The sequence below is a fragment of the Asterias amurensis genome, chromosome 14 (assembly GCF_032118995.1).
Source record: "Asterias amurensis chromosome 14, ASM3211899v1".
Classification (NCBI taxonomy): Eukaryota; Metazoa; Echinodermata; class Asteroidea; order Forcipulatida; family Asteriidae; genus Asterias; species Asterias amurensis.
The window spans coordinates 5824864-5850602 of NC_092661.1; the positions used below are offsets into that span (position 1 = coordinate 5824864).

The 25739-nt window shown below is 40.0% G+C and overlaps 1 protein-coding gene across 6 annotated transcripts in view; it reads right to left on the bottom strand.

Moving 5' to 3' along the window:
• Window positions 1-25739, bottom strand: part of LOC139947286 (testis-expressed protein 11-like) — a 71180-nt gene that overhangs the window by 43028 nt on the left and 2413 nt on the right. For all 6 annotated transcript variants that reach the window (XM_071945175.1, XM_071945176.1, XM_071945172.1 and 3 more), the window contains 17 exons: window positions 25232-25361; window positions 23803-23936; window positions 22532-22616; window positions 20192-20271; window positions 19790-19820; window positions 19138-19187; window positions 17886-18020; window positions 16073-16153; window positions 14436-14521; window positions 13017-13068; window positions 12143-12238; window positions 11164-11245; window positions 10518-10599; window positions 9355-9506; window positions 8780-8865; window positions 7860-8000; window positions 1596-1698 (listed from right to left, as the gene is read on the bottom strand). In XM_071945175.1, the coding sequence (XP_071801276.1) occupies window positions 1596-1698; window positions 7860-8000; window positions 8780-8865; window positions 9355-9506; window positions 10518-10599; window positions 11164-11245; window positions 12143-12238; window positions 13017-13068; window positions 14436-14521; window positions 16073-16153; window positions 17886-18020; window positions 19138-19187; window positions 19790-19820; window positions 20192-20271; window positions 22532-22616; window positions 23803-23936; window positions 25232-25292 (1537 nt within the window). In that variant the 5' untranslated portion in view covers window positions 25293-25361. The remainder of the gene's footprint in view (window positions 1-1595; window positions 1699-7859; window positions 8001-8779; window positions 8866-9354; window positions 9507-10517; window positions 10600-11163; window positions 11246-12142; window positions 12239-13016; window positions 13069-14435; window positions 14522-16072; window positions 16154-17885; window positions 18021-19137; window positions 19188-19789; window positions 19821-20191; window positions 20272-22531; window positions 22617-23802; window positions 23937-25231; window positions 25362-25739) is intronic.

The window sequence follows — 25739 nt, forward strand, 5'->3', positions numbered from 1 at the left end:
GATACTTGACTATAATTGCTTCTCTTCACCCAGGGATATAAATGGGTACAGTTGTACCTGCGAGGGTAGAGGTTGATATTGTGCATGAAAAGTCACAAGCGCCTTACAGGCAGCTCAGGGTTGTATACTCCCCAGGGAGCTGAGAAACATTAAAGGGATCAATGCAATTACATTAGTGCCCTGGTCATAGGGCCAATAAGGCCCTATGACCAGGGCACTAATGTAAGTGCATTGATACGATTATTGTGAAATGCGCTATATAAGAATTTGTTATTATTAGATCAAACAATGTAACCTGCTCTTTATCAGATTCAACAGAAACACAACCTATGGAAGTTGCATCCAGCCCGTGAAAGTACGAGACTCTTCAAATTAAACAGAAGTTTTCAATAGCTTTTGTATCATACCTAAAATTAGATACTCCACTGAGCTGGAACAATGAGAAACAATCAGGTCAGAGATTAGTTAAAAGAAATGATGATGAAGATGTGAACCAAGAAAGCACCCACTAAGTATGCACAGCGCTGTAATTTGCTACCACACCATACCAGAAACAAAGAGCCCCTTCTCTTACATGATGAGGGCTCTGTATTATTTTTAATGTGTACACTTTAATGTGCATTCCATACAAAGCATATATATATGATAAGGTGTGGTACATGTACCTTGATCAACGACAAATGCCAGGACCAGGATTTGAACCCCCACTCTCCTGCTGACAAACATCAGTCACAGAGAACTAGACTAATACATGAAGGCCACAACGTGACCAGGGCCCCATTTCATAGCGCTGCTTAACGGTAAGCAAACTTGTGTGCTTACTGTAGCAGAAAAATTTGCTTAAGCGCCTTAGCGTATTTCACAGGTAAGCAGAAAAATTGGGCGGCCATATTGCGTGTTTAACGTGGATTTGCATTGTGACATCATTTATCTTCGTGCGGTAAGCACCGGAAGGTTAGCATGCCTTTTCGTGTGCTTGCGGTTAGCAGCGCTATGAAATAGAATTTGCACAGTAAACACTAAATCGGCCGCTAAGCAGCGCCATGAAATTGGGCCCTGGTCTACACGCGTCATGGGGGTCTCAACTAGACAAGTTTTGCTTTTTGGAGACCCCCACCACTTAATCACCTTCTATTCTGTATTTAAAGCCATTGGACCCTTTCGGTACAGAAAAAAAATAAAAGTTCACAGATTTACAAATATTTTACAGGGTTTACAGAAGGTAATGGTGAAAGACTTCTCTCGAAATATATTAGTCCATGAAATGCTTTACTTTTTGAGAAAACAGTAAAACAATATAAATTCTTGTTAGCGAGAATTACGGATATATTTTAAACAAGAGTGGGTTTTCCCGTTATTTTCTCCCGACTCCGATGACCGATTGAGCCTAAATTTTCACAGGTTTGTTGTTTTTTATATAAGTTGTGATACACGAAGTGTGGGACTTGGACAATACTGTTTACCGAAAGTGTATAGTGGCTTTAACCATACATGTTTGTATAATTGGTTGATTGAGTGGAAATAAAGTATATAATTGGTAAAGTTGTAGGTTCTAGCATTTTAGCAATGTACAGGAATCCTATTATTAGACCTACCTTCATCTTCATTTGTCTGCCACAGTGCCACCTTGAAGAGGATGTATTGTGTGAACGGACTCATTGGATCCTGTGTCTCAGCTTCTTTGACTGCTTCCCTCGCCTGGAAGGAATTGATCAACATTCATCTCACTCATTAAACGCTAACCCTCACACTTACAGATATGACATGATTCATTCCAACCCTTCACTATGAATTCATGCATTTTGTTTGATACCTAGTACATCTTGTATGTACAAAGGGTATGTTCAGACAGCGTACTAACTTAGACCCGAACCGGTCTAACTTTTACGAGCAGCGGGGGGTGGTCGTAAAAATAAAAACCCATTGCGTTCAGACAGCACAGAGTTAAACCCGATCCGGTTTATCTTCGGTTTTAAGAGGTCAAAGTAGACGCGACCCCGTTGCTCTAACATCCGGTTTTATTCATCAGATTCACGCACCGAGTATGCCGATATACTGAGTGCCCCATGCCCTGGATGATCAGACAGGGCACAATTATTGGATACAAATGGCTCAATCAAACGCGGTAACAGTTTTACCGTTAGGAGGATATGGGCACTTAAAACAAACATGAACACGACTCGAAATTATTTTTTTAAACAAACAAAATATTGATACAAACCGCCGAGAAAACTCACCAAAATATTGTCCATATTCCATGAAACAGAACACGTCTCATTTTTGTGTTTTGTTTTATACCACTGTTTCCGATTTAATAAATACTTTTAGTTTGTACTTCAATCGATTGGAAGTTGCGATCTCTCAAAAGCTGTTGCTGCGATTTTTATTCCGATTCGTTCATAAACACAACTACACACGTGCAAGTTACGTAAATACATCTACTTTGCAGTATTCTCCCAACTTCCCAACAAAGTGGTGATATTGCTGGCGTAGGGAATTTCCCCTACACACAGCCTCGCGCCCACTGCAGTTCATTCTCCTAGATTGAAAGTACAGCACGCTAGTAACGGTGACGGCAATAGAAAGGCACATCCACGGGATCGATGATGATAACTATGGGATATCAGAGAGTGATCACTATGGGATGGCAGCGCTGTACATGTGAGAAGCAATACAAAATATGCTTCTTCGCTGCGCTCGTAGTATACGCATGAAAAACAGTTTCAATTTATTGTAGGACACTCAACAAAAAAAGCTTGGAAAATATAATTTTGTTTCAGAATTTAATAAATCATGGGCGTGGGCCTGTGTTAAACTGCATACACCGATGTGATCGAGAGGGTTTCGCCAACTCGGTAAGCGGCAAGAAAGTAATATAAATACTCGGTGCTTTCCAGCATCAGAGGCAACAGAAACCGTATACAAGCACTCCGGGTCCCGGGCGTGTGCGTTGAACCACACAATGGGTCGTCCGTTGTGAGTTAAAACCGGATGTCATTCTGTCCACACGCAGTGTTAAAAGATAAACCCGAACCGGTTTAGACTTAGACCGCCTCGCTGGACGGTTTAAGTTTTGGGGTTTAAACCCGATCCGGTCTAACTTTATTTGCGTTCACACGCACAAAAGTTAAACCCGAACCGGTCTAAGTGGACTTAGACCAACTTTAGTACGGCGTGTGAACGACCCCAAAGAGCCCACTGCAAGAGTCCAGTTACATTTGTATCGTCCACCTGGGCGATACCATAACTGACTTGATTGCAATAATGAGGGGTGTCAGACAAAGCTCTTTACAGCAGCCCTGGAAGAAGTTTTTAAGAACATCAACTGGAGTGATGAAGGGATCGTGACAGATGGAGAACACCTCACCCATCTAAGATTTGCTGATGACATTCTCATCTCCAGTCACACCCCTGATGAACTCCAGGGAATGATTCTGGAGCTTGCAGAAGAAAGTATTAAGGCGAGCCTTCACATGAACATGAAGAAACAAAGGTTCGAGAAACAACACTCAAAACCTCAAAATAGCAGTTCAGGGTAAAGATTTGGAGATACATGTAGTAGACCTTTTCCATGATCTATCTGGCCAAGAAGAAACTGGGACAGGCTTAATCATGAGTATGAAACAATTTAATATAGACTTGAATGAAATAGTGTTTTTTTCTGAGTTACATGGCTTGGCTTGATGGTGGGAAATGCATATTCCTTATGGGGAGGGTTTGTTTGGTCCTTTTTGTGGTTTTAGAACCAAATTGTCAGCCATTTTGAACTTAACTTTCTGTCATTATTGGCATTCCCTGCCAGAGTTCTTGCTTTTTGTTTTGTTTGTTACAGTTGTAATGTACCACCCGAGTGGAGGTTGTTTCCTATTAAACCTGCCTTCCAAGCCGGGTTCCTCCTGTCCTCGGTACCTTTCTAGGTGTGTATACATTAATTAAGTCCATGAGCCAGACCAGATATTGGAACCACCCAAGGTGGCAAACATTAAGGGTGCCAAATGCTTTGCAGGATAAGTACCTGTCAACCTGTCAATGCAATGAGCTGGCTCAACGAAATCATTCATTGCAGGCTGATTTATACAAGATTTTAAATCTGACAACAATGCAGATAATATTGTAACCAAGGCTGCCTTGAAGATAAGAGCTGACATTAACCAGCAAGATGTTGGTCAAGTATGGCCACCTATTATTCAAGCACAGCACAGCCCATATTCCGTCATCAGTCCTCCAGCTCATGTCATGCCTGTACAGAATGCTTACAGAAGAAGGGGCAAGTGAAAGTACAATTCATAGAGTCCATCGACTTGCCAATAGCTGTAGACAAGACTTTGTTTATGCTTTTACCCATGGAAAGGAGAGGCCACCAAAGCACATCCTCCAAACATTTGCTGTAAAAACACCGACAGGAAATGTAGAATTGATACATACTCTAAACCGACTTGGTCAGAGTGTATCTTACTCATCGCTTGAAGATATTGACACATAGCCCTGTGCCTACATAAACTAACGCTGGCAGAAGGTGATGCTGTTGTGCCAATTAACATAAATCCTGGTGTGTTTACAACCCTAGCCTACGACAATATAAATCGCCTCGATCAGACAGTTAGTGGTGCGAGGACGTCTCAGAGAATTCAAGCTAAGGTCATAGGGCCTCAGCCATTCAAGCAAATACCACAAGTTCCCAAAACAAAGGAAAGAATCATCAGCGCAGAACTACCAATGCAACATGTACCAACAATGCTGGACAATGAGTGGGTCCTCCAAAAATATAAAGAGTTGATGTAGTCAACAGTGCTTAAGAGAAGAACCTGGTCTGGAGTTTTGCTTGCATGTCTGATCCAGAAACCCAAAGTGTGATGTCGTCAACAGTTCTAAGGAGAAGAACCTGGTCTTGAGTCTTGCTCCCATGTCTGATCCAAAAACCCAACAATCAGTAGTTGGATTGGCTTTAACACCCTCATCCCCAATAATGTCACAGTCGCTCAAGACACAGTGGTTACTTACCAACAATCAATGCCTCTGCAACACAGATGTCTTCTGTGAACGAAGTGCTGAACCAGTCATTAAACATCATGCAATCCTACTCCTACGAGATGGTCACCTTCAAATTCAGGGATACTCTATGTTCACTCAGAGCAGAACAGACAAAAGAGGAGGAGGTATAGGGTTATACACCCACAATGAGCTCAACCTATCAACAATATAAACATTCCCGCAGAGCTAGAAAGTACATGGGTCCACAAGCCCAACCAAAGAGATTACCCCACACTGTCAGCTCAGTGATTCTCGGTACAGTATACAATCACCAGCAAACCATAATGCTGTGGTCAATCCAGTCCCAAAAACCAAACCATCAGCCATTCGACAAACTTTGACCAATTGCACTTACGGACTACTTTGCATAAGTAGCAAAGAACTGCCATTGAATGGATTCTACAAGACACCCTTCCCCAGCTTGACCCCCAACAGTTTGGTAACAGAGAGGGTTTCTTGACCACTCACTAGCTAACCAACATTTCGGATACTTTGGCTCGCAACGCCGACACTCCAACCACTGTATCTACAGTAGTTGCCACAGACTACAGTAAAGGATTTAACAGGGTAGACCATACTCATCACCAAGTTGTTATCCCTAGAAACATGCCCATACCATGGATCTGTGAATTTTTCTGTGAGCGCCACCAGTGTGTTGGCGCATTGACCCAATTCACCTGACGTCATCATCAGAATAATCTTGGGTGCGCCATTTGGTAGGCAATGTCACTATGCGTTGTTCAGTGAAGTGCGCATTTTAGGCTACGTGGCGTTAACCTATTTCCCACCAAAATGGTGAGCGTGGCACAGTCGCTACATGTAATGTGCGTGCAAGGGGTCAATTGTCTGATTGGCAAACAACCATTACTACAGGTGTATCACAGGGAACACGTTTGGGCCCAGTTGCATTTCTTGCACTGATTAAAGGACACAGCATCAGACATTTCAACTCATCGATGGAAGTACATGTGCGTGGATGATATGACTCTTGTTGGATCAAATAAACTCCCTGAACAGGGTCATATCCAAGAAGGTCTGATGAGCTCCATTAAAGTATGGTCCATTGACAACCGTCTAAAACTGAACCCACATAAATGTGTAGTAATGAGAATGCTTAAAAAAAAGCATGCCACACACGAGCAAACTGATATTATGCAACCAGACAATTCAACAACAAACTTCATTGAAACTCCTTGGCCTCACTATCCAGTCTAATCTGAAATGGGACCAATGGGTAATGGACATCACTACAAAAGCAAGCAGATGCATGTTCATGCTCAGAAACATTTTGCACTGTCTCTAAACGATTTGCTCACTATATATAAGGGCTACATAAGACCAACCCTTGAATATGCAGTCCCAGTTTGGACACCTGGACTTAACCTTTGAACAACTCCAACAAAGAACATGCAGAATAATACTCGGATCTCAATACAATGGATATGAAAATCACTAAATGAACTTGGACTCTGTAACCTTGCTAATAGGAGAGAGGAACTGTGTTATAAATTTGTATGTAACCATGGAGGAAGAAAATATTGTCTTCCGATAAAAATGTAACCTACTTAAAGGCAGTGGACACTATTGGTAATTGTCAAAGACTAGCCTTCACAGTTGGTGTATCTAAACATATGCATAAAATAACAAACCTGTGAACATTTGAGCTCAATCGGTCATCGAAGTTGCGAGATCATAATGAAAGAAAAATAACCCTTATCACACAAAGTTGTGTGTGATTATATGGTTGATTTCGAGACCTCAAGCTCTAAATCTGAGGTCTCAAAATCAAATATGTGGAAAATTACTTCTTTATCGAAAACTATGGCACTTCAGAGGGAGCCATTTCTCACAATGTTTTATACCATCAACCTCTCCCCATTACTCGTCACCAAGAAAGGTTTTATGCCAATAATTATTTTGAATATTACCAATAGTGTCCACTGCCTTTAAAGACTGCTTTGGGTCTCCTATACCCTCAGTCACTTATGCCTCCACACCATTATTTATTAAGACTGTTTTGGGGTCTTCAAGACCCTCAGTCCCCTAGGCCCCACACCCTCACTATCCCCTGTGCTTGTTCCTACTGACACAGTTCAGTGAGCACACACTCCCCACACACTACCCCAAGGCTCCAAGAGATCCGAGATTTACCACGCATCACCGAGATCCATTGCCCAACTCTATTTCCCGCCTTCATGCATCACCAAGCTAATCCGCCTCCCAGTACTTAAGCAGCATGCCGCATCAGAGTCTGGCTTTCTCCAGAAGACGATCAGAGGATACTGATTCACGACAGTGCGGGAAAAAGGTTGGTAGCTAATACATACATTAGCAATGTTGTGCTAGCTGTACAGATATCAGTGAAACGGACAATAAACAATGTTGTCCTTTGACACCTCAGAAGATGAAGGTTCCGAGACACGGGACATTGGTTTCTGCGCTGTGTGAAAGGTCCTGTTCAATTTTGACCAACGTCCTTCATCAAGTCAACTAGACTCGAGACCAAGGACCCTACGTGAAGTTTGACTTTGTCATGTGAAAGGGATAGAGTGTAAAAAATTACACATTTTATTCAGTGTCATGCTGATATATTACTGAAAACTTTATCAATTAATGTCACCTTTGAGACAAACATAATTTTCAAGCAGGATATTTTGCCCTTGCAAAAAAAGTAGGAACAGTTTCTGACCTACATACACAAGGTGTAGGCTTTCATAGACGTTTCACTATTTTTCCAAGGAAAAGCAGACTAAAGTAGAAGGAAGAGTATCATGCCTGAACTGTACATTTCTTCACTTCATTACAATTGTCTTTATTGAGGTCCGTACCTGTTCAATCTGTTGCAGATTCAGTAAACATGATGCTCTGTTTCTCTGAAGCTTGGCCAGGTTTTCAGTCTCAATCTCTGTGCCTTTTAGGAGAGCTAATGACTGGTTGTACCATTCAAGTGCATTGGCGCTGTCTCCTGACTGATCAAAACAATTATATGGATAACACAGATAGATGTTGTATTTACATTTAAAATTATGTTTATCAGACTTACACCTGTTGTGGTTGAAAGAAAACCTTAAAAACAGGAGGGAATTACACAATTTGGGGTGGGTAAAAGGGCCATCCAAAGTGATCGATGTTTAACAAATATTTTTCCTAATTTATTTTGAACCACCAAACATTTGGATTTTTTTAATATTAACAGACTATTGCAGGGGTTTCCCTTAACTTTTTTTTCACTGGCCCGCCGGGTGAGTCAACCAAAATTCTAGATCGCCCGCAGGTTGTTTTACTAGTCCGCATGTATTGATGATACACAGAATAAAAAAAAAAAATAAAAAAAACGTAAGTGAAGTCATTAAAATGGTGTTTTTTAAAGATTTTTTTTCTCTTAATTTATGCCCTAAATTATCCCTTTTCCATCAACAACCATTGTAATGAATTCGTGGTTCGAGGATCGGTTGTTTTCAACATGTTTTGAACTCCGTTTGCAAATAAATCTTCATGAATCAATGATCGGTCAACAACGCACATTAAAAGGTACTATGCCCATACTTTGACATCTTGGCAAAAACATATATTTGTTTGCTTTTACTCCTGCAAATGGTTAAAACTACAACTCCCTAGGTGATCCCCATAATATTCTATTTTCCCTCGGCTCCGCCTCGGGAAAATAAATGGCGCCGACGATCACCTCTGGAGTCCTAGTTTTAACCATAGCACTCGGAGCTGTCAATATTTGTATTATAAACCTTACATCATAAGCTTCTGCTGCCTGCTCCCATAGTATGGTGTGAAGATGTCTAAGAGCTTGAACATCGGCACTGAAGACTGTGGGTTGGACTAAAACAAAGAAAGAAGAGAAACAGATTCATATTAAGTATGCAGAAAAATAAACATGATACTTGATAAATACTAGAAAAATGAGAAACTTGGTGGAGACGCAAATAAATGAACCGCAGTGTTCGAACGAGTTGGTCTTTGAAAAGCGTTTGAGGCCATTTGTTATGAAATGCAAATGGTTAGAAAGATATTTTAAAAGAAGAACATGATGATCCACACATACATATGCCTCGAAATCGCACGGTTTTCCTTTTACGTCGCGAAGAAACACGGTCGACAATTTTGTGGAGTCAAAATTTTTACTCCATAAAATGGTCGACCATGTTAGTTTGCGACGTAAAAGGAACACAGTGCAATTTTGAGTGATACTTGTGTGGATCATCTACTTTCACATCTTTCTACCAATATGCAATTAATAACAAACGATTTCAAACGCTTTTCAAAGGCCAACTCGTTCGATCCAAGGCAATGTGTTCCTTTAAGACTCACCTTTAACACACTCCTCTACCAGAAGCTTGGCCTCTGGAATCATCTTGTTGCTAAGCAACAGCTCTAGATGCTGGAGGTAGATTTTACTGACTTTGGGGTCCGAAGAGAACTGACCAGTAAGTCGCTTGCAGGAACTCAGACTCAAGGCAAGCCTACAATTAATCAATTACACAAATAAACCCTTTAAATGTTGTGCTACAGGTCATGAAGATCTCAATGCATTATTTTATTTATACATGTACTGTAGGCCTACTAGACAACAACAAAAGTAACTAGTGAAAATGGCATATAGGATAATCTTCAAAGATGTAGGTGTAAATGTTACATACTAGATTGTCCTTTATTGCTTCTGATAATCTGTTGATATGAAAGCTTACGCCTTTTTGAGCTGTAATTCTACAAAGTGCTACCAACATCTTGTTCGCTGAAAGTCGTGACTCAAATAAAAATGGTTTTGTTAAATTAAACATAATACATGTAATACGACTCCGTACCATACACATACATGTACTCCGTCGCTGAACTTCTAACTAGAAATTATGCAAATTAGCCTCATTTTGATCTGCAAGGCAGCTTCACCAAATTTGCCAAGACGCTAGTTTGGATCCAGTTTTGAACTGCCCAGCCAAATTAGACAGCCCATGTTACGACTAATACGAACACTAACATCACCAATCATGACTAGAAAATGTTGTGATGATGGGTTAGCCCTTATTGTTTAAACTATGATCGACAGCTTTGAAGACACTGAACACTATTAGTAATTGTCAAAGACGAGTCTTCTCACTTGGTGTATCTCAACATATGCATACAAAAAAAACTGCGAAAATTTGAGCTCAATTGGTCGTCGAATGTGTGAGATATTAATGAAAGAAAAAACACCGTTGTCACCTGAAGTTGTGTGGCTTTCAGATGCTTGATTTTGAGACCTCAAAATCTAATTCTGAGGTCTCAAAATCAAATTCATGGAAAATAACTTTTCTCAAAAACTACGTTACTTCAGAGGGAGCCAGTTCTCACAATGTTTTATACTTTCAACAGCTCCCATTACCCGTTACCAATTAAGGTTATATGATAGTAATTATTTTGAGTAATTACCAATAGTGTCCAGTGCCTATAATCAGACTTTAGTAGATGTTTTGACAGAGATAGAAACACTTTACTTATCATATTGAGCCAGCATCTGTACTGTATGGATGGCCAGATTCACACTGAAGTCACTATGTCCCATCAGATCATCCATAGCTGGTCATGAAACAATCAGAATGAACAAATGCTCATCAGCATATTCATAGCATCATTAACATTAACATGATACAATTTAATTAATAATTCACATTATTTAGCATGAGCATGACTGAGCCTTCACACTTCCTGCAAATGCGATACGAAACTTGAAGTCACAAATTTGCAACAAATATTTCGCCACAGTTGACTGTGACGTCAAAGTTTTGCACTCACACTATAGCAGGAAGTTTAAACCAGGCTTGAATGGTTAATGGCTTCTTTTAAGGGCTAAATTAATGTTGTCTTGTATGCACGCATCTCCTTTGTAAAAGAAATGAAATAACAGAACATTAGCCATATATGTACAGGACTCTTCCTCTATGCTTTTAACATGTATACAGAGTCCTAGATATGACTACATGTATGCTGCCAAGGAATGTCAACACAGTGAAATTTGAGGCCTGAAATTAGTGGCTTCTTGCAGGTAAGATTAGAGTTTTGAAGCTTTGAAAGACTGTAGTATATTATGAAAGTGAAAGGCCACCAGAGCTAAGACAACGAGAGTTTACTATCGTTACATACCTCCTTTAAGTCTGCTATCACTACCATTGGTACACAGAAGAATCTTAATCTTCAGATGCAAGCCGGATTGGTGGCTGTGTTCCTTCATAATAATCAAACATAACAAGAATAGTTTTAGTTGATAGCCTCTTGTTTGACCCAAGCAGAGTCTTTATCAAAGGCGGGATTGGTCCAAGGCGGGACAACAGAAAGTGAGTCATGGCCAAGCAGTCTACTGCGTAATTCAAGTTGTGTCGGTTGAGTCATTTGAGAGTTAGATGATTCCAGGTCATGGCACTTGTGTCTTTCAGGAAGGCACTTTAAATACCATAATTGCTTCTCTTAACCCAGGTGTATAGACCATGTGACCTTTATTTGCAATAAGTGTGACCTTGTACATTCTTTGGCTAGTCTGGCAGGCAAGATACATATATATGCACTGATCATATGGGAAAGTTGACAATTTGTGTCATAATTTCCACATAAAACCAAGAGTTATGAAAATAAAAGCTGGACAAGTTTTGAGATGTGCCCCCTTTCATCATATCAAAAGTTTATAAGAATTTGACAGTGCAATCTTCATAAAACATAAGATTTTGTTTTTTCTTCCATTGAGCTGTGTACAAATCGTGCCTGCAGGAAGTCAAGGCTCTGTGGCTCTTTTGTAAACATGTGATGTCAAAGGTCACATCATCTTTCAATGGGAGCCTAAGAAGGTCCAAACAGGATTAAACCCTTGGTGCTAATTCAAGCAGCTTGCTGTAGTTTGATCCCCCAAGTCGACTTACTCAACGTTAGATGATGCAAGTAAGTCAACTTAGCGGTTTAGATCTTCACATGATGAACTATTTTGTTATCTGGAGTGGCACTTGTGGAACTCCGTAGTTATCATATTTCAGGCTAGCATAGTTTATGCATACCTCAAAACCAGGATGAATAATATGAAGGCTCAGACTGTAGGAGCATTAAGTAAAGACAAGCTTGGGAATGGTATACTTACTGCATTAGCAAGGCCTACAGCATTCAGAGCTTTCTGACTGTACTGAGCAGCATCCCAGTCTAAGTAAGCACTGGCAAGCAAGCGCAGTGTCCTTGCCTAGATAGAAACACAAATACAACTTGTCTTAGTTTACAACTTGATTTAGTTAAGGTCATAGCTGTTAGACTTTTGCAAGAAATATGCAAATTGAATTTATGCACGTAAATAAACAATATAGTTGTTTATCAGTGTTTACGCACATGCCAGGCTAGAGCTGCCAACATTTGCATCTTGCAATCAGGGAGATTTTGTACCACAACCAGGGAGATACATTCAACATATAAAGCCGGTTCTTACTGCTCACAAAAGCAAAAGCAAAAGCAAAAGCAAAGCAAAATACCTGTATGCCCCATTTTCCACTTGTGACTTCAGGGAAATATGCCTCTGGGACAAAGTCTCATTATGAGGGAGACTTTAAAATTTGTTCATCAGAACGTGGAAAGATTGGTTTATTTTTAGGGAACTGTTTGCAGAATCAGGGAGAGCTGGGTATCAGATTATTTCAGGAAGGGTTCATGTTTAAATCAGGTGATGTTTGCATTGACAGTATGTGCACTTTTATCTCTTTTGAGTAGTGTTCTAAAAAGAACCGGTGTTGTGACAACTCAACGTTTCGATCAGTATGCTCTGATTGTCTGAAGGGCTCATTGTGTTGCCTGAAGGATCCATAATGAATCAAAATATCGTTTCTCGTTTTTTGCTCTTAAACGCTTTATCATAGTTTGTTTCATTGCCAGCACAGAGCGTATCTATGGGAGCCTTAGGGGGATTTGAACCCTACACCTTCTCTATATAATTGTGTACTATTTATTAATTCATGACAAACATAATTCACCTGAAACTCTGGCTCCAGTGGGTACTTGCCTTTACCAAGCTCAAAGCTCTCCCTGTAAAAAAATCATACAAACTTTCAACTCCACATCAAAACTGCCATGTCTGCTCATATAACTGTACAACCTTAGCAGGCCAGGGGTAAATTTCACAAAGAGTTGGGACTAGTCTTAGGTTAGGAGTAGTCCTAACTTAGGACTAGTCCTAGGTTAGGACTAGTCCCAACTTAGGACTAGTCCTAGGAAGTATTTAAAACGCATGGCAAGTCCTAAGTCCTAACTGGAGATAAGACTAGTCTTAACTCTTTGTGGAATCCACCCCTGGAGTATCATCTTTGAGAGGGCAAGGCCATTTTAATTTTACAAAGAGCACTCCCATTGGGGAAAAAAAGTTGTCAATTGCATAAAATGAGTTCAGCCCCAATCATGGGTACACATTTTTGTTCCCCATTTCATGCACAACAGTTTGAAAACCATTGATGTACAGTAGCAAGAAAACCACTAATGTAGCAGTTATTCCAGCGGTATTCTTATATCATTTAACAATCGATGATGAATAACAGTGATTGAGTTTGTCGAATACAAGATCTGAAGAGGGTTACTAATAACAATAATATTTCAAATTTATATTGCGCCCCTTACATACAAAATGATCAAAGGCGCAAAACACATGTTAAAAAGCACAGAGTGGCAGAAAAGGACAAAGAAAAAAGACTGGTCACCAGTCCAGTGCCCAAACAAAAGTATGGGGATCCGTCTGTCCCGCCAACAGAGAACTAATTAATTACTTATTACATAGGCCTATCTCTGCTGGCATCGGTAATGTTTTGACCTTTTCAGGAGCAGACGCCTCTAACCCTCTCTATGCTATATTAATCTGTTGTTAATGTTGTGTCTTTGTACCAAAAAGTGTTCCCATGATTGGTGCTGTGATCTGTATGAAAAAGTTTTTGTACTTTTTTTTTGAAGCGGCCTCATCATCTCATTTGGGCCATTAACTTAGGCACTGAACACTATTGGTAATTACTCAAAATAAGTGTTAGCATAAAAAATTCCTTGGTAACAAGCAATGGAGAGCCGTTGATAGTATAAATTATTGTGAGAAACGAAGCCCTCTGAGGTACAGTAACATAGTTTTTTAGAAAAACGTAATTTCTCACTCGGGTAGTTATTTAAAGACTTCAGGTCTTGAAGCCTTTTTTAGGCATCTGAAAGCAAACAAATTTGTGCAACAAAGGCGTTCTTTTTTCACTATTCTCTTGTATTTTTTTATGACCAATTGAGTCCAAATTTTCACAGATTTATTCTTTTATGCATATGTTGGGACACACCAAGTGAGAATACTGGACTTTGACAATTACCAAAAGTGTCAATGCCTTTAATAAGGTAAAGGGAGACTAATGTAAAAACCTGAGAAACGTTACCTGAGCCAAGAGACGATTGCTTCATAGTTACACTTCTCCAAAGCATCACACCCAATGTTATAACACAGCATGGCCAAGAAGGGAGCCTGAAAACAAGCATTCATAAAAACCTCAAACAGTTAATCCATTCTGATTGGTCGAGAGGGCATCACAAGGTGCTGTTTGAACGGATGAGATAACACCAGTAAAAAGTGTCGAAACATGGCGTGACACGCACGCTTGCACCTGTACGTATAAGACAGTTTCTTCATCCCTATTGGTCGAGAGCAACGGCTGAAACAGTTGTGCAACATCATGCGATACGCACGACGCGCACAGCATCTCCTTATAAGGAGTTGTTTAACCGAGGGCCTAACCATATCATAGCTGGGCCTGGAGAGGTGTTGTGTTGAAAGAAATCATTGAACAATTATAATGTTTGCATTTATTTTACTTTTGACCAAAAAGTATTGAAGTTTTTTTACCGAAAAGGTGTTTTCTTAATGGGAATCAAAGTGTGTTGAATCGGTTTTCAACTAGTGGTTTAAACCCGCCGAGGCCTGGTTCTTGATAATTTACCTTGACTTTGTCTCGGTAAAATTATAAAGTCCAGGCCTCGGCGAGGGGTTTAAACCACTAGTTGAAAACCTGTTCACCACACATTGATTACCTTATTCAAACACCAAAGAGCTAAGGAAGAACTTTGACAGATCTACATGTACATGTATTATAAGTGATTGTCATTAACCCAATGGTGCCCATGTAAGGGAGGAATGCACAACGATAATTCAGGTCTGGAATTACATGGAGGCAATTGCCTATTTTAAATGTACTCATAGACTTCTAAGATTTTCCTATAGAAGTGCATCTTGCACATAAAGATTGTTTTGACCTCTCAAAGATGTGACTCCAGGCTTGAGAAGTAACATGGAGTTTAACTTTGGTGCAACCCATAGAAATAGAACCCGAAGAACACCGAGTGCGTCATTGTTCATGTGATTTCTTTGTGAGACCATTTTTATGGATACTCGTACGCCATTTTTTTTTATATGTGTATGGCAAAATATTTTGCAATACAGTGATGTCACGAACATTGACCAATGAACACACTAGTTTTTGCTCTTTAAAACAAATGAGAAATGAATGAATCGAAACACCCCTGTACAATGTAGGGACCCACTTTTCTCAGAATGGTGTTTTGCAATTGAATGGTATCAAACACAAGTGAGTGACTTGTAATTTGTTCATCATTAAAGGATTTGTGTACTTTTTCAAAATTTCCATAGATTTACATGTACATTAAACTTACAGGGTTTGAAGATAATGATAGTGGAAAGCTTCCCTTCAAATATTACTCACCAAGGTGCTGTAGTTTTTGAGAAATGAGTAAAACAATGTCATGAATTATGTTTGTAAATGCTTAAAATAATTTTGGTCTCATGAGACCAAAATTGTTTTCATGACATTGTTTTAGTCATTTCCAAAAAACTACAGCACCTCAGCACGTTATATTTTAAGGGAAGCTTTCTACTATCATTATCTTCAAACTGTGTAAGTTTAGTGTAAATCTGTGGACATTGTGTTTTTTCCTACAAAAAGTACATACATGTACACCATTTAACCAAAGTTGTTATTCATTATTAACATGGGTGGGATACCTCTTTTGGGAGCTTTGGTAGAAGTGCTTCAGCTTTCTGCATCCACTGGAGTCCATCCTGGTGCTCATCTTGCATCACTGACTGCAAAGGAATGCTCAATGATTAGAACTTAAGACATTTTCACTGAGGAAGTGTCGTGGCTGAGCAGTTAAGAGCACCGAATTCAAACTCTGGTGTTTCTGATCAGCAGAGTGTGGGTTCGAATCCCTAGCCGTGACACTTGTGTCCTTAATGCCCCGTTCACACATAGACGCCGCTTCTACTACGATGGAAAAGTGGCCGAGAGCGTGGCCAATCGCGGGCCAAACTTGGGAGGATCTCCAAACGTTGGTCGGGAAGCTGCACGCTCTCCCCACGCTTATTTCGAACATGTTCAAAATAATTGTAGCCAAGTCGTAGCCAACAATTACCTAGACAAAGTCGCAGTGGGAACGCCATTATCCTGCAAGCAGCGTGGTAGCACCGTGGTGAGATCTCTGTGGTCGTTATAAAAACACAGCACCGTCAGCCACCATTTTGAAGTAGAAAACCGCTTGGTCGGCATTGGTCTTGGTGTAATCGTCAGTAATCGTAGTGGCAGAGAGTCAGAAACACTTTCTACGTAGAAGCAGTAAAGTTGGGCGGAGTCTTCAATTTGCCAAATTGCTCGATTGTGACGGCGATCATACCACGACTTGATAATTTTTTTAGATTGGGCTGATCGGCATGGTCTTCGTAAGGTCGTAGAGCTGTGTGAACAGGGTATAAGGAAGACACTTAACCAAGAAACTTAACCATCGGAAGGGACGTAAAGCCGTTGGTCCCATTTGTTGTGTAACGCATGTAAAAGAACCCAGTGCCCTTTATCAAAAAGGGAACGGGTTCACCCCGGTGTTCTTGGCTGTGGCTGCTGTATGTGCCATAGCACCTTGTAAACCCTTACCAGGTGCTACATAATTGGGTCTCAGAATTCATAACTTTCAAATTCCCATTTTCATTTTTTCATTATTTTTTTCATCATGAGAGATCGCCTATGTAGTTTCAAAAGGCCAGATGGTCACTTTAAGGTGAGGGCTACACTTTACTGCTGCCAACCCAAATCAACTGCCACCCAAATTCACCAGCGGGATTCACCACCTACTCCTTTGGCTGAAAAAGGCTACACCCTTCACAGTCCCCAAGTATGGGGTATTATCCACTAGGAGCCTAGGGTGGATTTCACAAAGAGTTACACTATACTATTTCACTAAGACTAGTCTTGTCTGTAGTCAAGACGAGTTACTCATCCTAACTTGGGACTAGCCATACGTTTTTCATATCTCCTGGGACTAGTCCTAGTCTCAACTTTTTGTGAAATCGTCCCCTGCTGATAGAGCAAAAAGCACCACCATCCCAGTTTAAAGGAACACGTTGCCTTGGATCGGACGAGTTGGTCAAAACAAAAGCGTTTGTAACCGTTTTGTATATAATGCATATGATTGGAAAGATGTTTTAAAAGTAGAATACAATGATCCACACAAGTTTGCCTCCAAATTGCGTGGTTTTCCTTCTACTGTGCGAACTAACACGGTCGGCCATTTATGGGAGTCAAAATTTTGACCCCCATAAATGGCCGACGTGTTAGTCGACGAGGTAAAAGGAAAACCACGCAATTTCGAGGCATGTTTGTGTGGATCATTGTATTCTACTTTTACAACATCTTTCTACCCATATGCATTTTATAAAAAACGGTTACAAACGCTTTTCAAAGACCAACTCGACCGATCCAAGGCAACGTGTTCCTTTAATGCCATTCACCCTTTCATCCTGATGACCCTAAACATCTTATACTTACACATTCTGCCTTGGTAGAGTAAATCCTAAGGGCTTCCCTGTCTACTTCTAGACAGCGTTGTTGCTTATCAACCATCCACTCATCTGAAGAGCCTACAGGAGAAGTCTCAAGCAACCGGCGGATTTTCTCCAATCCCTACAAACAAAACATTCCAATGGTTTTACCTTATTTTCAGTTTTTAGATAACAAACCACAGGACAAACTGACTGGGAATTGTAAACTTACACAGTCAGTTTCCCTTGTGGTTTATTAATTGCCATTAATAAGTCGCATACCAGGTTGTATCGTAAACCTGGGTGTGAACCCTTGCTACATGGCAGCTAACAGTTGTATGGCTGTGGACTGGCACCCCGAACAAGAAATTAACAAATAGATAGACCACCTACATGAGGGCTAAACAGCCCAGTTAGTAGAGTGCCGGCCTGTTAATCATGAGGTCGTTGATTTAAATCCAGCTAACCTTTTCTTTATTCAACCCCAAATCTTATTTTCAGTTATCACAAAAACAACATGCCTGTATAGTATTTTATCGATGTAAAATTTACAGTTGTAGTCAGAAGCCATCTGCAAGCAACACTGCATCTTCCAATAAGTAGTGCAAAAAGCAGTTTTCTCAGGAGAAACAGTTTCCTTAGTGACCCATAAATCAAAACACAATTGTTTTGTTTCCTGACAAGAGCTTGCCCAGCTTTAGCTTCAAGACAAATTACTAGCAAGGAACTTCCACTGTGTATTTTTACAGAATGTGGTGTATTAGATAATTGGACATTTTACAGCCACAAGAGGGCCTTGACATGAGTCCACAATCAGAGCTCTTTATTTGGAGAGTCGTGACAACTAAAGCCACTTTCAGACAAAAAAGGCATGTGCACAATGTTGCACTTGGATCGAAAATGGTTTCCACCAACTTCATGACCAAAGAAAACTGGTTCCTCTGTGTTGCAACTCTCTCACTATAAAGCTCTGACCACAGTGGAAAAGAAATTGAGTGAAGGCCAGTGTTCATAAAGAACATGTTTTGGAAGAAAGCCATGGGAATGAATAATTGACTCATTATAAGCATTCAAAAGAAAAGCTACAAACTATATTTTTGTGGTAGATGTTAATTGACTGTGTGTAAATTAGAAAACCTTGTCACCCCCTCTCTTCCCAGTCCCCCCTCCCCAGACAGAAAGGCGTTTCACATTATTTGCATATCAGATACACTGCAGTATCTTGAACAAGGCATTTATTTGTTTGAGTCTGTACAAACCTGTAGTGCTAAGCTTAAAGACTGGTCTGCCATGGTAGGTTTTTCGCAATCTATGAAGAAAAACAAAATAACAACTGTTCTGTTTATTGAACAGTCTATATGAGAAAGTGTAAACTTCCTACATGTACAAAGGCAAATATTGATGAGGTTTTAACTCTGTGTTATTTGACCAGGTGGCTAATGTATACGCAGCCACTCAGATTTTAAGTAAAATGTATCAAACTCAAGCTCTGGTAGGTGAGTCATTGGGCATGTTGGGAAGTGGATTGGAATCCCGCTCTGGACACTTGTATCCTTCAGCAAGACACTTGACTATACTTGCTTCTCAACGCCTAGAAGTAAATGAGTCACCGGGCTTAAAATTAACACTGGGTCGCAGGCCCGAAGCCAGTGATGATAGTGAGAGCCAGCCAATGATGTTAGTGCGGGTCAGTAAACTTACATCATTACAAGTCTGGCGGTCTTGAGTTTTTAATTTAAACTAATCAATAAAATCTTTCAATTCTGTTGAGTATTGAAGTATTTTGATTCCAAATTCTCTGGTCCAGTAAAGGTTTTGAACTACACGCCCAGCAGTCTTGTGGATTTGTTTTCCAAATTCTATTCCTAAGTCAGACAAAAACAAGGACAAGTTTGAAACTGCAGACCTTACCTAACCATGCACGTGCGGTTCTCCCTGCCATCTGAGAATAATCACAACAAAACCTTTTACATTTTATCCTTCTGGTTTTATGTAAATCTTAACAGTTTTAATTTCAAATTTGACTTTAAATTATTTCACGACACAGTTCTCACATTTTGGGGTAAAGGCGAAGACAGCTTTTGATTACTAAAAAATATTGAAAATCTACAAACTTTCCAAAATAATTTTTGTAGTAGGCTGCACAATTAACCGGGTAGTTGAAAAACTGTAGTTGCACTAGTCACCAAGGCGTAAATATACTGGATTGAATCTTCCCAAAACAATAATTTACTTATTGTTTTATAAATATGCATCATAGAGAATAAACTTTCATTTTAAAATTAATAATCAACACAAACAATAAATACTTACAGTAATCTGGTTTTTGAGGGAAGCAAAGTTCTCTCTTGAGGAGGCGAAGGAAAACGTCAAATTACAAGCCAAGTGGCGTACTGTGAATAAATGCATGTTCAGATTTAATAACTGGAAATAATGTAGATATACAAAGTGATGCCCCTGTCTACACAGATGGGGCTGGTGCAACTGTATAATTTGCATATTTTAATAAAACCTTAGAGAGGGTAAACCTTTAAGAAGAAAACAATAAATTAATAAATAGCCATGAAAACTTACTTGGTAAGAAACACTATAACTAAGGGAATAAAAGGGTAGCGACGAGTTCTTACACAGCCGTTTAAAGCCGGCAGGGTCAAATTGCCAAGTGATAAACGCCCAAGCCGAAGGCAAGGGCCTTTAGCGCACAGCAACGACCCTGCAAGGTTTTAAACAGACGTTTAAGAATGAGTCACTACTCTTTTGTTCCCATTCATAAATGCCCTTTTGTTAAAAAACTAAAGCACTAAAAAAATTACAAACACTTTCACAATTGAAAATTCGAGGTTTGAAATATTTTTTTCAAAAACGTTGCATGAAGAGTCTGTTGCGCGTGGGTTGTTGCCAGCCGATCATAAACACTGGTCATTATCAACCATTTAAACACCCCCACGTGACGCGCTCTCCACCAATAGGAGTAGAAAAACTGTCTGGGGTATTTATGAACGTCTTATAACATATAACATTTGGGGGCAATGATTCTCTTATAAGAAATGTGGTTTTAGAAACAGAAATTCACAAACATTTCAATCTGAGATAAGTTTCTGCAATAAACATTTCTCAGATATAAACTTTAAGGTGAAAGTTTGATTGTTTTGATTGTGCACTACCAATCCTAGTATAAGTGACTTATGGCTTGTGTCCCATCCAAAGGACAAATAATAAATAATAATATCGAAGTCTTATTTAGCGCACGTATCTACCAAACAAGGTACTCAAGGTGCTGAGTATATACAAACTTTCAGAAAGATAGGTTATTGCAGTGATGGACTCTGAGACCCAATTATTTAGCACCTTATAAGGGTTTACAAGGTGCTACGGCCCATTAAGCAGCCACAACCAGGAACACCTGGGCGAACCCCTTCTCTTTTCGATAAGTGCACTGGGTTCTTTTACATGCATTACACAACACATGGGACCAACGGCTTTACGTCCCATCCGAAGGACGAAGCAATGGTTAAGTGTCTTGCTCAAGGACACAGTGTCACGGCTGGGAATTATGGTAAATTATATCCTCCTCCAGGACATGTGGCAAGAAAAATATCAGAGAACACATAACTTGTACAGTGGTGTGGTAGTACGTGACTTCATACAGTACATGAGGTTATAACTTATTCATAAATACCTAAGACAGTTTATCCATTCTGATTGGTCGAGAGGGCATCACGTGGGGTGTTAAAACGGATGATATAATGCCGTAAAAAGTGTTTAAATATGGGCGTGACACGCGAGCTTACACCTGTGATTATAAGACAGTTTCTTCATTCCTATTGGTCGAGAGCAACGACTGGAACAGTTGTGCCACTACGCGATACGCACAACGCGCACAGCATTCCCTTATAAGGAGTTGTTTACCCGAGGGCGGCGGAGGGCCTTACCATTTCATAGCTTGAAGGGTGTTGTGTTGAAAAAAATCATTGAACAATTATAATTTTTGCATTTTTTTACTTTTTGACCAAAAAGTGTTGATGTTTTTTTACCGAAAAGGTATTGTGGCGAAACAGTCGCATGAGGGCGCAATTGTTGACCTAATTCCAGAGTTCTTGCCAGCGGTGCCGGGCACATGAATGATGTAGCAGTGGGCATTTTAGGCTGCGTTTGTTAGAAGTGATTCATTTGGCGGGCTGTGAGGAAGGAACGTTTGCAGAGAACAGGTCAGTAATTGCGAACCCAGGGCTAGATTTAAGATTTGTGTTAATAAAATGAGAGAATTGGACCAAATCATTAAAAAAATAGAATCAACAAGAGAGAATAAGGAATCAAAATAAACCACTATCCTTATCAACGAGACATTTGGCTTCAAAACAGTTATTTGTTTTATTTTGTCTGTTATTGTTATTTGTTAAGCTGCAGCGAAGACTTATAGACCGCTCAAGTCAACGTTACAGTATTTATGAATGGGAATCAAAATGTGTCGAATCTGTTTAAAACAAGTGGTTTAAACCCGCCGAGGCCTGGTTCTTGATAATTTACCTCGACTTCGTCTCGGTAAAATTATCAAGAACCAGGCCTCGTTGGGTTTAAACCACTAGTTTAAAACCTCTTCACCACACATTGATTCCCTTAATAACATGGCTTTATGTTTATTTCCAGACCAACCTTTAGCATCCAGCTCCTGGTGCAGTGATCCTCCAGTTTTCCGTGCCACTGCGATGTTCCACAACGATGCCGCACAGTTCTGCAGCTGTTTGGTAACAACATCAAACAAATACATGAATGAACAAACATCTAGTAGAATTAAATGTGGGGGTCACCAGAAGGGTCGGACCTTGCAGCACAAGACTACGTGAACTGCTTCACTTCTTCAAAGATCTTCCAACTACAATTAGGAAAACAAAACTAAAGTATTTTGGGCATGTGAACAGAATGGGCAGTTTCCGATACCCCAAAATTATCTAAGAAGTTCACATTGCAGGTAGCAGACCCAGAGATACATGGGGTACGTGTACACATACATGTAGACAGGGAAATTGATGGCTGGAAGATATCAAGCACTTCTGTGATGAGACTGACATACCATCTGTGGCAGCAGCAGGGCACCTACAATGTAGCAAGGAACAGAGACCTATGGAGACTCATAGTTAGGCAGCCATCTCCGCGATCTACCTCGGGAGGACGGCTATGATGATGACGATGAGAATGTAAAACGTTAATTTTGTAAGATTAGAAAGGCACTGGAGAATGAGACAAATGTGTTTCCTGTACATTCCAAAACTGATCATGATTGTTCAAAACAAATAATAAATTAAACCTTAATCCAAGGTCATTTGCAAAATGTTGTATGAACAAAGAACAAATGGCCTGGAATTGGAAAGCGAAGTTAACTTTACTTTAATGACAAAAATATTGTGCCAGTAACTACATGTAACCCTAGAAGATTGTACACTGAGATTGCCGTAAGTACTAAGGAAACAAGTTATGTAAGAACATTGGACAGACAGTTTTGCAAAAAGAAATCCGTCCCCAAGGGTCTGTAGCATTGTATCCAAATCTTGATTTGAGAGAATCAGAGAAGACTATTATTTCTTACCGTGAATACATGTACATTTATTTATGAGCTTAAGGTGCAGGCAGTTTAGCATTTCAGTTATACATGTAGTTTATTGTTGAGTCATCATTATCGAGCAGGCCATTACTCGTCACCAAGAAAGGTTTTATGCTAATTCACTGCCTTTAATGTATGATATGGAAACTGCATGCGTTTGAGGTCTTAATTTCATGTAACAGTGTAAAGCCAGAGGTCTGCTTGATCATGACGAAAACATCTCACGTAAATTAACAAGGTTTAAACAAAAACTGATGAGAGACCAACTTGATTTTATGTTTAGTTTGATGCCACCAAGGACAGGGTTTTGTGCATCAAGAATTACCTGTATTTCTGCACTCTGATTCTGTGGTAGTCTGGTGTCCAACCCTATTATTGACTGTGAGATGTCTAACAGCTGGTCTATTATCTGATCACATCTCTGCTCTTCTTGTTCTTGACATAATTGATTCACAAGATCTGTTGATTAAAGAAGCTGGGCTCAATGAACAATCTTTACTCGACATAAATGATTGTCACTCAATACTTTCACTGGATGAAATTTCCTTTTCCAAGGCAAACAAAATTGCTTGCTTTTTTGTTTCATTTTAAAACAAGTATGGTGAAACTTCAAAATCTAACCAACAAGTTCATCGAGAGTGTCACGAAGGAAAAATGTAGTGCATGATTCATGTTCTGTTGGCTGAGTCATTGGAGTGTGGGTTCAAATCCCATCCAGGACACTCTTGTGTCCTTGTGCAAGACACTTACATGAAGATTAACTATTATTGCTTCTCTTCACCCAGGAGTGATTGGGTACCTGCAGCCGATTTCACAAAACTCTAGGATAATCCTAACTCGAGTTAGGACGGGAGGATAGGTTCAATGCTTCCTACAGATTTGGATACAGGACTCAACTCGTCCTAAGTCCTAAGATTAATCCTAAGTTAGGAAGAGTTTGGTGAAATCGACGGCTGTACATGTAAGTGTGAAGGCAGAAATGGTTCTTGTGATGGATTAGCTCAGTGCAAGGCTACATGAGGCCTTTTAAGACTATCGACCTTCAATCCGTGTCGAACCTTATCCGGATAGGGTCTGTGTTGGTTCGGGAAAATTTAACCACGGATATAAACAGCTTCGCTTTCACACTAGCTCTGCGCGAAATCAGCTTTTTGGTTACATGTGTAACTTTCAATCCGGGTATTTCACACTGCAAAATCTTAAGCGGAGGGAAGCGGGAAGCAGCTACTTTTTATGCGCACAACGCCTTATGTACGCGTGTTTTCTTTACGCGCTGGACAACTGTAGTGTGCGCGGGTGACGCCACGTACACTCAACACGGATCAAAAATTAACTCGGAGGTGTTCACACTACGGCTTTTGATCCCTGTTGGAATCTTTGACATGGATAGAGATTTATCAACCCAACCCCCGGGCAGGGTTGGTTTCGACACGGATAATGCGCCATATCTGAATCGACACCGTGTTGAAAGTTGTAGTGTGAAAAGGTCAGTGCACATTATCCGGATCGTATCCGTGTCCAAGATGGAGATTTTTTGTAGTGTGAAAGGGCCTACACATGTTCCCTAAACATGTGCATACAGTTTCAACAAAAAAATTGCAAAATTCAGGCATTGCTATCCAAATGTGATGTCAGCAAAGCTACTTGGAGAGAACTGTACCAGTCCTGCAGGTGTTCTACATGTAAATGGCATTCGCAGACAACGGACCACTGAGGGTGAATACTTCACACTTTAATGAGGTATGTATATTTACCATCAATCTTCTTAACTGCACTTGTGATGTCACCAGCGTCTGTTTCCATTTTCACCGACATTCTTGCTGTACATACAGAGCAGCGCTCAGCAGATTCTGGTTGCTAGGGGTTCTCTATGAAATCAATAATCTGTCAATTTGAAAACCCACAGTGATATTAATATTATTATCAGAAGGAACATAATTCATGGAAACACACTGTCAGCATCAGCTATATAGTAGATTCTTTCACCAAAAAAACTAGTCGCGTGGTTAAAATTTTACACTGGGCCGCAGATTGGTAATTTACCGGTAGTTTCGGGCCAGTAAAATTGTGACCAGACAAGTCCAGCGGCAGTATAGTGTATTTTCACAATTGAATAACAGCAATGTTCAGTGTAATATGTAATTCACAATTGAACAGAACCAAACATTAAATAAATAGACCTACTAAGTACTTACGTTAGAGTCTGAAAAACACAAAAAGGGACAGTTCAATAACTTGTCATGACTCAGTCTCATTTTGAAT